Source organism: Gavialis gangeticus, unplaced genomic scaffold (assembly GCF_001723915.1).
Source record: "Gavialis gangeticus isolate Ggan-Ray unplaced genomic scaffold, GavGan_comp1, whole genome shotgun sequence".
Lineage (NCBI taxonomy): Eukaryota > Metazoa > Chordata > Crocodylia > Gavialidae > Gavialis > Gavialis gangeticus.
In genome coordinates, this window is record NW_017728996.1 from 16,625,841 (window position 1) to 16,641,356 (window position 15,516).

At 47.3% G+C, this 15,516-nt stretch overlaps 1 protein-coding gene across 3 annotated transcripts in view; it reads right to left on the reverse strand.

Annotated features, from left to right (window-relative positions):
- NTRK3 (neurotrophic receptor tyrosine kinase 3) overlaps positions 1-15,516 on the reverse strand; it is a 306,856-nt gene that overhangs the window by 51,120 nt on the left and 240,220 nt on the right. For all 3 annotated transcript variants that reach the window (XM_019504056.1, XM_019504055.1, XM_019504059.1), the window contains 2 exons: positions 9,937-10,067; positions 5,021-5,193 (listed from right to left, as the gene is read on the reverse strand). In XM_019504056.1, the coding sequence (XP_019359601.1) occupies positions 5,021-5,193; positions 9,937-10,067 (304 nt within the window). The remainder of the gene's footprint in view (positions 1-5,020; positions 5,194-9,936; positions 10,068-15,516) is intronic.

Genomic DNA, 15,516 nt, shown 5'->3' on the forward strand with positions numbered 1-15,516 from the left:
GCTAAGATGTGTGTGGGGGGCAAAATGCGGCTTGTGGGCCAGATGTGGCCCACTGGGCCATTCTATCCAGCCCACGGGGCCCCTAAAAAATTTAGAAAATTAATATTTATCTGTCCCAGCTACCTGCCAAAACCCAGTAAGCGGCCCTCTGCCCAAAATAATTGCCTGCCCCTCACCTAAGATCACGGGATGCCCTTGAGGCTTACAAACAGCTAACACCTTTAGAGGGGAGTAGAGGGTTAACTACTGTCTATACATGTGTCTAAAATGCTAAGTAAATGTTTTTACACTTGACCTATTTTCTAAATAAACCACTGTCCCAAAACTGGGAGTGGGTCAGAAGACGGGACTGTCCTACCCCCAGGTTAAGGAAGCTAATATAAGCAATGGGATTAATCCAGATACATGGGGAAGCCTACAGAAAACATGAGAGAGGTATGACTAATTTGTCATACCTAATTCAGCTTTACCCACAAAGGAGATTTGTACTTAGATGAAGTTTGTGTGATGGAGACCTGTGTCAGCACAGGGCCATAAAACCCTCTCTGAAGTGAACTCCTCTTTGCCCACATTGCTTTGTCTGTCCTCAGCTGTCCTGACTTGAGAGCTATTAAAACAGAATTTGTTTTTGTTCCCTGTGTCCTCAGACCCCAAAGAGGTGTGCGAGCTTCAAAAACCCCCCCCAAATAATAACAAAAAGCCTCTAAGCAGGGGAAGCATTTAATAAAGGTGGCCAGAAATAGGGGTGTACAATGAAAAGTTTTACTTAACCTTAGCTCTACCTGTTGTTCTCACCCAAGCAATGATTTTACCCAGACAGACACCCCGGAATAGACAGCATGATAGAGAGCAAAGGAGAGGGAGGTAGTAAAATACAGAGGGAAAGCAGGTACTCGAACACCACAGAAACCCAGAGCAGCCAGTAAGAGCACACGCACAACAGGAACTCTGCGGCCTTCCCATGCATGGCAGTTTTAGTCCAGCCCGAGCCTCCCCAGGAGACTCGCATCTCCCAGGAGAGAGAGAGATGTTTTTGCTTCTCCCTGACAGCTCTTTCAGAGGAAGCTGCCATTGCGATGCCCGCCGTTTATTAGCCAGGGCACTGCAGTTTTTAGCAGGCCTTTCTATCTTCCCTCATAGTGCTGCCAGCAGCCCTGACGTGCCTGCGGTAACAGCAGCTGGGCGCGTGGAGACCTTGGGAAGTATGAAGTGAGCCTACCCCACCCTGCTCGATCCCCAGCATGGCTGGCAGGTGTAAATCGAAATGACTCTTTGCCACGTTGGTCACCTTTATGGCATGACGTTTTCTCTATGGCCCAGGGAGGTATAGTAAAAACAGGGGGACTTTTATTTACGGTGCTTTTCTGTGGGAAGCCTGGGCTAAAGCGAGTCCTCTCCCATTTTACAGCTTTTTCAATTTCCATTGAGAGGTGCAGTTAACCTTGGACAAGTTCATTTGATTGTCTCCTCGAAAGCTCCCTATCACCCAGGCCTTCTGGCTCTGGGAGCAAACTGTCCCCAGTTCAGGGCTGGGTGAATGAGGCCTGTTGCAAATGCTCACAATGCCCTGCGGTGCAAAGACTGACAGACAGGGACCTTGCATTTCTTCCTTACCGATCCCCCACAGGCTTCAGAAACTGGGCCATATTCAGCACCCCGATAACTCCTACTGAAGCTTGTGGTAGCAAGCCTTGTTGATGCCAGGGCCTGAATGGTGATCAGAACCGATGCATAGCCACCTCTGTAGCGAATGCAGTAGCTGCATAACAGCGGAGAGTAAAAGTTTGCAAGGATGCATCGTGGGCAGTTAAGGACCTTGTATGTGTTTGAAAAAGATGGATAAAATGAAAGAGAATGAATGGGATGATGCACATGGAGGGTCTACCACGTTCTGGGGCTAACCGCCGGCTTTGAAGGAATGTGCTGCAAGATTTTAAGTGAAACTAATCAGCCGGAGCCTGAGTTTTGCCGCCTACCTGAAAGACAGCACCTCCCTGGGCACTGGGACTCATTACAGCCAGAAGAGCTGTGGCTGGGTGAAAAACTCCTTGGAAAGGGCTTGCATTTACACCTTCACACCTCCAGCATTCTCATTCTAGTGCCCTACGCCATCACGGCTTGCCTTGACCACCCAAAGGAACCCAAGCATAAGCATGCAAGCAAGCAGGGACGCAGGGTTTGTCTTCCAGCTCTGCCCACACTCACTCTGTAGGGGACAGAGGTTGCTTCTCTCCTGGCAGCCTCCCTCTCCAAGGCTGGCCTCCCCTGGTCAGCCCTTTTGTGAAGAAGCTGGCATAGCTGCTTTAATAAGGTGTGATGGTTGGTGCTCTCTCTCTCCGTTCCCATACCTTACTATTTCCAGTAGTCCTCCAGGCCCGATACCTAAGGTAAGTTTCCCTCATTTTACAAGAAAAGTAGATTTGGGCTGTATTTACTTAGAAATGCATTGCACCCCATACACCTCCCATATAGAAAAAAAGGCCTGGGGTTGCATACTTTAAACTTGCATTCTAATCCCCAGAAAGATGGCAGGCTGTAAATCCAGGGATACTGGGGAATCTGAGGACCGGTCTCCTTCAAAGTATGGCACCAGAGCAGTGGGGCCTGAAATGGGCATCAGACAGCATTTCTCACAGGTGACACTAGAAAAAAACCCACGGCTATAGATCAGTAGGGACTCCTCAGTCACGAGGGATCTTATTTAGCAGGCGGGATGTTGTGGTTTAAGCACAAGACAACACTAGAAACACAGGGACAGAATGGTTTCAAGGAATCAGTCTGGAGTGTGAATGACTGCCAGGATACAAAAACATTGGCAGCAGGCACCAGTGCCCTTTCACACAGGGTGCACTGTGCACCCAGCAAGCTTGTCTTGGCATGTTGTATTGGTTAGGTCAATTAAATGAGCTGCTAGATTAGTGATGTAGGCTTTGACTTACGTATAACATCTGTCTAGCCTTAAGGAAGATAAGGCAGGCTCCCCGGCACCCTCCCACCCCTCTGAGAAAAAGCTTTAACTAAGAGCAGATGGATTTTCTTTTCTACAATATGCTCTTCTCTAAGCTGGCTTCCTTCAGTGTCCACTAGGCTGAGGTGCTGCTCTCCGTGCTGGATTTCCACCCTGACCTAACTGACTGCCTCATCCAAACGTGCAACCACAAACCGAGAGTGAGGGCAGGGAGAGGCACTGGGCCCCATGTAATGCATGGCAATGAAATGGAAAAGCTCCACAGTGGGGAAGTCTTTTTTCTCTCTGAATTTGGCAGTGAGAGCCCTCTTTCATAAAACTAATATGGTGCCATGCTTTGTTGCTTCTGACTTGCCCAGAAATTCATAATCCAGGGCAGGGGTAGGGCCTGAGCTGAGCAGTCGCTGCTCCTGAATCTGCATAGAGCCACACAGACCCCACAGGCTTGAGGAGCAAAATGGTGGGGCTGTACTCCAGCCTGTCAGGGTAGAAACAGAGGTCGCCGTAAACATTTCCCGGGTGGTCTTCTGCTAGCAGGGAAACCTGCATTTGCAGAGGGGGTCCCCCAAGTGCTGTGCCCCAGGACTGGGCCCCCGCTGCTCCTGGGACCGGCAGGGCCTGACCTGTGGGACACTGGACGCAGTTTGCTTCACTCATTGAAGTGGAGCAGCTGTGCCGGGACATTGGTTTCTGCCCTCGGCATCCTACATCACCTGTAACCCTAGGTACATTTCAGGGCCTCCTTTTTGGAGCTCCACAGAGCTTGGTTCTGACTGTGGCAGGAAGGACAAACCCCTTATGGTCCTTTCCATAGTCTCTTGCAGCCTGGGCAAGTGCTTAATAACCAACATCTTTGGGGAAGGATTTGCTTTTCTCGGTCAGAAATCAATTGTAACGGTGGAGCAATAATCTCCATGAGCATCAGAGCCCCAGCTCTGGCACTGATGTGTTCGGCTCTTCGTTCCTAATGCAATTATGCTCGCACTTAGCAGTCAAAACAGAAAAATACCAAGGGTCCAATTTTCTAAATACTGGGAAATAAAACCAGTAATTATTTCAAGAGGTAAGCGCCACTCCACATACTTACAAGTTTTAGAGAGTGATTTCTGCATCACAGGAGACCAGCATCAAAACCATCCTGATCAATTTGCTTTCTGCCCCACACCACTCAGGTGCAGGAGAGAAAGTGTGTGAATGACCCACAATATAGGGGACAAACAAGGCAAAGAGCTGGAGTTTTAATCCGTACTGCTCTAGAGACAGGGGAGGAATGAGTGCTCTGTGGCCAGCCACAATCACTCCAAATGCTCCCCAAGATTAGGGTTATTTGTACCACATTCAGGGCCTCTAAACAGAACTGGTAAGCCCAGTATTGGATTCTACAGGTACCTCCAAAAGTCGGAGGCTCCTCCAAAATAGCTCAGACCCTCTCTGGACCTAAAAATAAGATGTGGGAATATCACAGGAAATCCGACAACCCCATGAATGAGCCATATCAGGAACCCTAACCACATAGCGTCTCTAAGGAGCTACTGTTTCTGGCCCCATCTGGAATCAAGGACTAAAACACATGGAAACCAAATGCACCCACAATCTCAATTCTACAAAGCTGAAAGACTTTATGGCTGGGTCGGTTCAGCACTTGGGTTTGCTTTGGGTGGTAGTGTCACAGGCACTGAAAGGCATTGATTTGATACCCTTTGGGCTCTCCTCAGAAAGCAAAGACAACTTCTCCCCATGCTGCCTCCTGCCTCACATCTGCCTCTTGGGCTGGGGAAGAAGTCCATTCTCCATGATTGCTGAGCCCCTGGCTACTGCCCACAAAGGGAGGAGGTGATGGCATGCTAGTGCCATGCCCAGGAGTGGCCTTGTGACACTGAGTTACGTCATTTACATGACGAATTGGGAATGACCAAACCACATTACACAGGCCACCAAATGGTCACCAGACACTTCCACCTTTGGGATACTGCTGACTTAGCTGCTAAGGCAGGGTGAGGAGAGAGAGCCCTTTTTCTCTTGGCCCTCACTTTGGATCTGACTTGCACTCACCTCAGGAACTTATTCAGGTCCCCATGCTTCATGTACTCAAAGACCATGATGAGGGGGTCTCCATCACCACAGACACCATAGAACTTGACGATGTGCTCGTGCTGCAAGTTAGTGAGTAGCTCTGCCTCCCTCTGGAAGTCCTTGCGGGCTGCCAAAGTGGGGTCTTTCAGGGCCTGGAAGGGGGAGCACACACACAGAGGATTGCAGGGGTGAGGCAGAACGACTCGGCTGAGTCTCTCGAGCTTTGAGTTCCCGGGGGTCGATAATCTTGTAGAGCGACAATTCGACTTGGCTTGTTACACCAGGATCACAATGCAGTTTTACCAACAAGAATGGATTAAGCCTCTCCGCTCCACTGTAAGGCATGCTACATCCATTATCTCTTTGCTTTCCCCAAAAAGAAACCAGAAGCATCTTCTCAGTGGGGGTAGGAAAGGTCATGGATTTAGGGATATATTCACTTTCCTGAAAGAAAAGTTCCTCTCTGAATGCCGGAGGCCTTGGGCTTGTGGCATAAAACCCAATTGCTGAGCTCACATCAGCACAGCCAAGTGTTTTGGCGGGCCTTTCCTCCCTGAGAGCCTGGATTCACAATATGCCTGCGTTGCTCAATCAGTCTTTGCCGCAGTGCAAACCAAGAGGGGACAGATGCCCTACAGCTTTATGCCAGTGTTAATTACTCAAATTCAGTGTAGACGTATTTGAGGAAATATGGAGTTAAACTAGGCCAGTGCTAGGTGCACGGGGGTATGTGTCATATGTCTGCAGCTTGGCACAGGGGATCCATTTACATAAGCAAAAAGGCTATTACCTATCCCCTTGCTACCCAAATAGTGAGGTGCTCTAATAGGACCTCCCACATGCAGCTAATAGCTGTGTGCCTGTCTGCTCCACACTCCAGTGTTATTTACACCTGCAAACTTATACCAGGTTTGTAAATAAACGTGAGTGCCTTCTCTCCAGGCCCCAAATACAAGCCTCAGCTTGGACCTGAAAAGGACTTGTGAGAGGAGCTACAGCTTCATGACCCATCCAGCTCTGCTGAGGCTGCCAAAAATGGGGCAAGTTAATGCCAACTGTGAAAGTGTTTCTCTCTCTGCAGGCGCCAACCAGCTCGGAGCATGAGTCAGATAGCCCAGCTCATTTCCCAGACAGCAGCAAACGGCCCTCCGAGGGTAATAGCTATTATGACCAGCTTGGGCAGGATTTCTACCGGTGACTACTGTGACCTAGAGGTGAAAGGCTCTATATCTCATTACTATTAAATTCCTGAGCCAGCCAGTCACTTCGATCTTTTATTTTGAAATAGCTGACTGCATCTCCTTTATTCTGAAGATGGATTTGCCTGGCTGGACAGTTATTGTGTGGATTTTTCACAATGCCTCTTGCAGAAGGACACTGTTAAGACTTTTCTCATAATTTTTAAAATTGGTTTTTTATTCCCCGCTACTTATAACAGCTCCCCCAAGAGATTGATGCTGAACTCTGTATCCTTATCCAAAATGCTTCATCCAGCACATTTGAGCACACTGGTTATGGGATCATTTACAAGCGGAGGACTGTACGCACGGGGTTGTTATTGTAGGGTTGCCTGTAAAGTTGCCACAGCCTGCTGAGTGAGCTACACACACTGCTGTATTATTGTGTAATCGCTTATGAGAGTTGGTTTCAAGACAACGCTTCATTATTGCAAGGGAGTTGCTATCACCTAACTTGGGGAAAAAAAGAGCGCACACATTTCAGGGAGGGAGGGAGACACTGCAGCAATGACAGAGGCTTGGCAAACACTGGGCAAAGGCAGGTCAGATTTGGGGCTGATTGATCTTAACAGTATCTCTTGAAATGGCTCCTGCCTTCAGCCTGTCCCTCCCAAGGGGTGCATCTTCCCACTTCATCTGCTCTCACATTTCCAATTTCCTCCTGTGCATTGATGTCATTGGAGAAGAAAGAGCAAGCAGCGCTTGGGGCAATACAAAACTGTGAATCTCCTGAGTGAGGTCCATGCCTCATTGAAATCTAGCCTGTCCCTTGGCTTGGCCTGGCCAGACGCTACCCTTTGGAAGGGGTAAATCCTCCATTCCTCAATATTTTTCTCTACAGACTCCTACCCAACTCTGAGGCCCTTCCCCCTACCTCCTTCTGCTACCCCACACCCACCAGACACACAGCATAATTTTATTTTAATTCTCTGCCCTCAGGGGATAGCTTGACTAGAGATATTTAGATGGATGATAGTTACACTGTGCAGATGGCAAAGCATCCATCCTTATCTCAGCACCCGATTACTTTTAGTCATTTAATATCTTCATAATGTTGATGCTACACTTTTCCAAGAAAATAGCTTCCCCCTCCCAACGTCACCCTTCTTTCTTTTCCCCCCTTACGCTATATTTGGCTGTGATATTTCAAGGCACAATGACTTTTAGGTTTCCTTAACACACTGTCATTTCTAAAAGGTATCAGGAATATATGTACGTGTGTATATATAGAGATCTCAAAAATATATTAGAGGAATGTCATTAAGGTGACAATGTCAAACACTTAGAAGTTAAGAAATGCAGCAGTTGGAAGGGGTGAAGTGAACAACGGTGAGATTTGCAGGAAGAGAAAAGATGGCTTCACAACTAAGACAGCTAAATGCTCCCCTGGAGGACTGGATTGCAGCCCTGCCTCCATCATGGACTTCCCAGTTGATGCTGGACAAGTCACTTAAACTGACTTGTCCTAGGATGTCACTAATTGTGAGTTCCATATTTACTGGATGCCTGACCTTGAGAGCACTCCTGTCTACCACAGGTGCCCATGGGAGCTGTGCCTTGCCCATGCAAAATGCTACATGATATTAGAGACTACGAGACGTCAGTCACAGGCATTGCAAATTGGGCATTCACAATTAATGGATACTCTTCACCTTAACCTCCCTCAGTCCCCTCTCTGCAAAGTGAAGACTCAGGCACCTTGGATGCCATTTCAGGCTCTAAAGGGACTGAACTTTTTAGGGAGTTGTTACACTTATGCTGTGAGCTGCAACGATGTTGACGGGCGTTAATGCTAGCTTAGAGTTTGAAGCAGTCACACCCTGAGTCTGGAAATCTCTGACTGTCCCCCACCTGCATAACTATGACTTGCCACCAGAGGCCTGGTGAGCAGGGGCAGGACTAGGAGCTGCAGCTGTGAGCTGGCACTAGCGGTCTGGGGAGTCAGGGCAGGCTTCTATCCCTGTTCTTGGAGTGGGGATGTAAGAGATCCTGGGATACTGGAGGACTTCAACTTGGGTGGCACATCTAAGGGAAGTGGCTACACCTTAACAGAACAGAAGCTGGGTAGTGAGGATCAGAGATATCCCTACCCTGGAGTGGTGTGACTTTGAACTGTATAGCAAGTGCTTAAAAACACTTCAAGGTGTTAATGTGTGGACAATTCAGGGGTTAAGAACTCCAAGAGCCACTTAAAATTACCATGTAACAAGGCCCTTAAGCACTGGCAGTTCTCCCCCATGTGATTTTTATGTCATATTCCTTCCAACTTGCACTTGTCCTAGCCCTGCTTCTTCCCTATCCGTGGCTCCTGGTCCCAGCCCCATTTCCCTCAACTATCCAGCCCCAATCTCCACTCATCAGGCCTCTCCAGTCCTGTCTGTTGTGTGGGAAGTCCTACTCTGACCCCTTGGAATCTACAGGCCCCGTTTTTTTGCCCTGTTTGCAGTCCCACTGCACCCTCTGCTGCCTCCTTGTATGCTCTCTGTCTTCTCCACTTTGGTCTCTAGTCATCCGTCTTCATCCTTTCCCTGGATCCACTGGCTCCCAGCTCCAGTCTCTCTTCCTGGGTTCTTCTTCCAATATCAGCATCCCCATCTGGTTACTGTGGCTCATTTCCCAGTCTGCCTGACTAGCCAGTCCCAGTTCTCCTTGTAACCCTGTAACACAGATCTTTGGCAAACCTCTGTAAATACAGACCCTGTAGCACTTTTCAGAAGAGCAATGTTAGTTCAGTTCTCCTGTAGGATTAAGTTTGGGGCTTCTGTTTGAAGTTCTTAAATTCCTTTTGTGGATTTAACTGTATATCATATTCTTGCTCTTCTAACATAGTGCAGCGGACTGTGTGGTACCAAACAGCGGCCAAGTGGCATAGAGGAGGGTGCATTCCAGATAGGTGAAATCGGGCTTCTATAAAAGGCTGCCTGATCCTGCAAGATGCAAGTTACTTTAGATATGTAAATTAATAGTACAAGTTAATGAAGATCTTAGCTACAGGTCCAACAACTACCTACAATGAGTTGCAAGGTGGGAGCTGTGCAGGGTGCGTGGCTGGGGGAAGGAAAGGGGCTTGGACAGAGGCTGTACTGGGAGGGGTAGCTATGGCTGGGCAAAGGCAAATTTTGGGGTGGCTATTTCCCCCTCAAATGCCCCCGTAGCACTGCCCCGATGGCCAAGCCAGCACGAAGGTGGATCTATCTGGATTTGCCAGATCATCCCAGCAAACTGGTGATTCTGGGATTTTTAGTGGAGGCCTCTTTGCTTCATTTTGGACAGCTGCAGTGAAACACAAAGCAAATGCCTGGGTGAAAGGAGGATGAAGTGGGGGAGGTGCCCCCAGCCCCTCCCAGAGGCAGGGTAAATCCTATGCATTGTTTCTGGAGATGCCTGTCAGCTTTAGCTTCCCAACCTGGATGATGCAGCTTTTCCTCACTGCCTCTTGGCCACATTGGCAGGAGAGGAGGTTCTGGCATTGGCATGAAGAGATGACCTTGAGCAAGATGCTGAAACTCCGTGTGACTAAGTGGATTTACTATAATCTACGGCATCTGGGAAATCTCCCCCCACCTCCCTGACCCCTCCTTCTCAGGGAGCATCAGCTGGCCGTGCTTTGGAATCCAGCCTCCGATACGCTCTGATCCATACGCCCTTGACATTTACCTTCACTGCCACCAGCATCTTGTCTTTGGTGGGGCTGAGGTTGTAGCATTCGGCCAAGAACACCTTCCCGAAGGCACCTTCTCCCAGCTCCCTCTTCAAAACAATGTCTCGCCTCTTAATATGCTGCACATCTGCAGGGAGTGGGTTGAGGGGAACAAATTATGGTTAATGCAGGAATGGAAAACAACAAGTGACATTTCTAGAAGGTTGCAAAGGATCCCAAAGTGCTCGACCCATCCTCTACTGGGATTCTTGCTACGCCTATGCCCCCCACAGCCACCTCTGGGGTGGAGCCAGTAGTAGGAAAAACACCTGCAAAGAAAAGATGTGAAACTCATTAGGTTTTTACTAGGACTCATGGCAGGTTTGCTGAGAGGGTCCCTAAGGCAGCAGCAACTTTGGAGTGAATCAGCCATGTAGTTTGGGATCCATTTGGAACAAACTTAGAAGTGATACATGCTCCTGGTAATGAACTCTAGGACACGCTGGGGTGTCCCACAGCTTTGATGTCTGGCCAGGAGAAACTCAGGTTTCAACATCAGTTTGGCATTGAGATATGGAATTGGCTGAAACTCAAAACTTGGAGTTTGAGAAGTGCAGCCATTGTAGGACAAAACCCAGGACAGTGACAGTGGAGAAAAGAGGAACCCCTGACCCTCATGCAGCTGTGGGCAGTAAGTGGTGACTATAGAGCAGCATCCATCTTACACTAGAAGAACCAGACCCTGCAGTCCTGACTCACAGAAGTAGTCCCTAGCACCAGGCTCATGCCTGGTCTGACATTAGGTGCAGAAAGACACAAAAGCCTGCAGCATACATTAACCTTTCTGGACACTCCATCGCTGACCTGAGTGGCTGTTCTCAAACTTTAAAAAAAACCTATCTGAGTTGAAAATTATGAACTGTGTTAAGAATGGTTTCATTGGGATTCTTAGCCCATTATCTGGATTAGCTTTTGTGACTCCTTGTTCCTATGGGTTTGCTGCTTGTTTCCGGTACTGTCCCCCTCCCCACTGCCCCTCCTCTGCCTCTCTCTCTCCTCCTCCCTTGACTTTTTTATTCTAATTTCTCTCTCCTTCTTATGCACTGCTTTCTGCATGTCCTTTCACAATATGTGATGAAATGAGCCATTGCTCACAAAAGCTTGTGCCATAGATAGATAGATAGGTAGATACTTTGGCTAGCCTACAAAGTGCAAATCTACCTTGTCCTCTACTTGGCTTCAGATTAACAGATTTAACTATGTCTCTCTTTCAAGAAGGTCAAGACAGATTGAAAGAGGACTTCTAAGTAGATGAGTCATCTGAAGCATCACTAACATCAGTGTTGCTAACAAGTGCCCGCACCGCAAGTAGTGTCACCCAGCCTTCATTTAACATACACTTGCTTCATCAGGGGAAAGAAAAAACCCCACGACAATGTAGGCACCACTCAACTCATCAAAGAAGCAATGGGCTGGAAGAGTAATGTTTTAATGGCTTTCCTACAATTATGCCTGCTAATTAAAAGTTCATGGGCATGTTTAGAAGCTGCCATTTCCAGCCCTCTTGCTTGTTTGGGAAGAGTGATACTGCGAGATTGCATAAGCAATGGGCCTTGTAATGAACAATACCTCTACAGAGAATTCTCATTGACCTTTCCATTAATTGTTCAATAGGCAGAAAACTGTTAGTTACCAATATTAATGTTATTAGTCGCATTAAGGCACAGGATGGTAGCAACATCCCGAATGACTTTGAGGTGATATCAGAGAAGATCATTCAGGACAGCAACTCATATGTATGGGTTTTCCTTTCCCCATCTGGCTATGTTTTAAAGCTTTTGGGGGTGCCTAGTAGAATCTGAATTATCACACGTCCAAGTATAAAGGATGCACTTGAGCAAGGATTACACTTTCCCCAAGAACAGTTAAAATAGCACTGAATTAATTAATGTCATAGAGGAGAAGATGTTCTCTCTGTGTAGATGGGTATTTCTGTCGCACCCAGCACTGTAGTATCTTGGTGCTCATGATTTAGGTGTAGTGACAAACCCAATCACATTCTGCTGTTCAGTAGCAGGAAGAGGACACAATGGGAACTGTCTCATCTCAAGAGAAGTCTGAGGATACTCCACTATCACTTTATAACTATAAAATCCCATTTGAAGTGCTACATCCAGGTCTGGTCACCCCTCTTTGACATGAGATAAAATTAAATTGGAAAGTGTACAATGCCGGGCAATATAGATGCTTCATGGAGTGCAGGAACTCACAAGCGAGTAGAGACTGGTGGTGTCTGAGATTAAATCATCTTCCCTGAAGTGTAAATAGAGGTGACATGGTTGGAAATTAATCTAAGCTCTATTTCTAAATTCCCTGGGTCTTGCCTGGAATGCACAGCTAACCAAGGCTTCTCTAGGAGGTGATTATGAACTCCTGGGTAGCTGGAAAGGTTCACCTTGGGATTGTGTCCCTTTAAGTTCAGGAAACACTAGGTGTGAAGTTTACCACCATACAGAACTTATGTAGCTTGAATTCAGGATCTGGAGTTAGAAATTCTGACGCAGTAACTTAAACTGCCCAAGACATTTTAGCTATATAATCTACACGCGGTCCATGAACAGACCTCCATTAAGGAATATGCGGGAAGTTTCAGATCAGAGGGGAGCTACATCGAAGAAGAATTTGAGGAGATATTATGTGCAGAGTGATGAATAGATGCAGGAGATGTCCCGCTGAGGTGGTGGAATCAAGTATTATTAAAGGATTTAAGGTAAAATTGGACAGTTATATAAAACATAATAAGTTAATGGAGGCTCATTTTTGTGCTTCGGAAATGCTGTTCACTTTTTATGAGGATCAGGAGGGGAGTTTTTGCTAATCGTATCTGTCCTTATTACAGAATGGCCATGGAAAATTCGGCATAATGATGCTTGAGACCCAGATGGAATAAGTAATAACAAATACTTTTTCAAATGGCACAGTATGGAGATGAGGAGGTTCACATCAAATGCTTCCAAACCTAACAGGTTCATGGCTGTTTCTTCATTATGCAGAAGCATGGGTTTCAAAAATAAAGCAATGGCATAGACATAAAGGAGCTGCACGACGGGACCTTCTATTCGGGGAACTCTGAGCCGCGTGTCACTTGTCTGGTTTTTGCTGGAACTTGCGACTCAGAAGGCTGCTGGAGTGGCCACCAAAGACACTCTGTTGCAAGGGCACGTGGGAGACTCATCTGCATAAAGCTATTTACCTCCTTTGGCGAAGGCTGAGGGCTGCCTGATAAACAGCTGCTGCTTGTTTGTTCCAGGCAGGCGTCAGATGCTAAGTCTGTTTATCTGTCTCAGCTGGGTTGCGGTCAGCCTTGCTGACAAGGTGTATGCTAACTGTCTTCCCATAAGCCCCACTCTCTGGTTTTTTTTCTTTTCTTCCCTCCTCCATACACTGCTAACTTACAAAAGAAAGCTGACAAGATGATCCGAAATAGGAGTCTGGGTAGAAACCACAATAAGACCTGACAGGAAAATAACCAGACTCAATGGTACTAGGGGAATTCATTCAAGGCCAGGCTGTACTTAAAAGGAGAGACACAAACACAGAGCCCTAAATAGTTGTAGTCATTGTAACGTTTCATAATTCTCATTCATAATTGCTATTTTGCTACGTGATTGAGAGACAACAAGAAAGAGAGAGAGGGAAAGGTCCCCCGTTCTTATCTTTGGCTTCCGAGACTTGGCTTGTAGAAAATACTTTTACCTTTATCCCATTATTATTCCAGACAGCACCTGGATCTCGCTGCAAAAAAGAGGAAGCCTTAGATCTCATATTTCTTGATTTGAGTCATGCTGTTTTTTTTCATTCACAGCGACAAACTACTGCCACAGTGCAACAGCTCCCACTTCCACTGGAGACTCAAGACAGAAGAGTCAGTCGGGTTTTGTGGGGCAGAGCTGTGCTGCTACCCAGCGTGTCTGCAGGTGTTGGGTAGTGGAGTGACCTTTGGGGAAGGTTAGCTGTGAAATAAGTAGGGGTAATTCTGACGAGTAAGCAGTTGTGGACCAAGCAGCGGCAGCACCCTCAGGATGTGGTGAGGGCAGCAGATGGCAATGGTTTCCTTCCTGAAAAGCCACATATATCCTTTGACAGTGCTGTGAAATGGAGAGTAGAGGTCACCACTATAAGCCTGCCCAGCCCCAGCTGTGGTCTGCAAGTCCTCGATGTCAGGACAGATGGGCGAGGATATAAGAATCTCTATGGCTGTGAAGGTGGATGAAGGCTTCATTGGAATGAGATCCCCAGTGGTCTTGGTCTCCTTGCCATTGGATCTAGGTCCCATTCTGTCAAGAGCCAATGGGTAGCAATTTCTCCACAATAAAAGAAATCATGAACAGGCATTCCCCATGAGAACAGCCTTTCCAGCACATTCCTGAAGCCCTTTGGAGATGAGCTAATGGCAACAGGAGCAGGACTGTGAGTTCTGGAAGCTCCTAGTTGTACACTGCCATGAGGGCAGTGGTTACAAGAAGATTGTCTAACACCCGGACTACACAGAAGTGCAATTCAGCAGCTGTAACTGTGACCGCACAGCCTTCTTCAGGATCAACTCTGCTCACCCCACATGGGGAGGGGGCTAGAAAAGGTGCCTTAAACATAGCCTGTCTAATACAGTATTTTGTATTTCTTCTTGACTGGATAACTGCATCCACTGGGATCAACTTAACTGCAGTTGAAAATACCAATGAAGACGCACCATCATTTTCAAGACCTGGAACATCAGGACCCTAGAGACAACCCTAATAGTGAATGCCCAGAGTGCCATACTTCAACTGCAGCCTGAGAACTCAAGTGACACAGCATCAGTGTGGCTGCACTGAGTGATATCCACTGTGTGGGAGATGGGAAACTCAAAGAACATGAAGGCATCTATACCTTCTTCTGGATGGGTAAATAGGAAAGAGAATGCTGACCTCATGGAGCTGGTTTTGCCATTCAGAATGAACTCAAAAACCAACCCAATGAGTTCCCTATCAGAAATAATGAGTGCCTCATGACTCTCCATCTTAAACAGGTGGGGAGCCTATGATGATGATAATGGGTGATCACTTGTGAATGAGTAAGATTGTCTTCCAAGGATCTTAATAGTGAGTCCACAGGTGGCTCCATAGCCCAATTCTAGATCCACATGTCTTGTCACAGTGAGGCCAGATGTTTTCAGGAGGGATGTGCATTGTGTTGCTGCATTGGATATTCTGATGTTCTTTTCACCTGCTCCTCTTTCCCTCTCCTGCCTGTCGATGAGCTGTTGCAAAATATTGAGGTCCCTCCCAAAGAGCCTTCCTCCATTTTGGTCAGTCCTGAGCGAGGGTCTCCCAAGTGTTGATGTCAATGTTACACCTCTTCATAGAATCATAGCATCATGAGTCGGAAGGGACCTAGACAGATCTTCAAGTCCCACCCCCTGCCATGGGCAGGAAGGAGCACTGGGGGTGGGATGGGTCATAAGATCCCAGCCAGGTACCTATCCAGTCTCCTCTTGAAGATTTCCAGGGAAGGTGAAAGCACCACCTCTCTGGGAAGCCTATTCCAGGCTCTGGCCA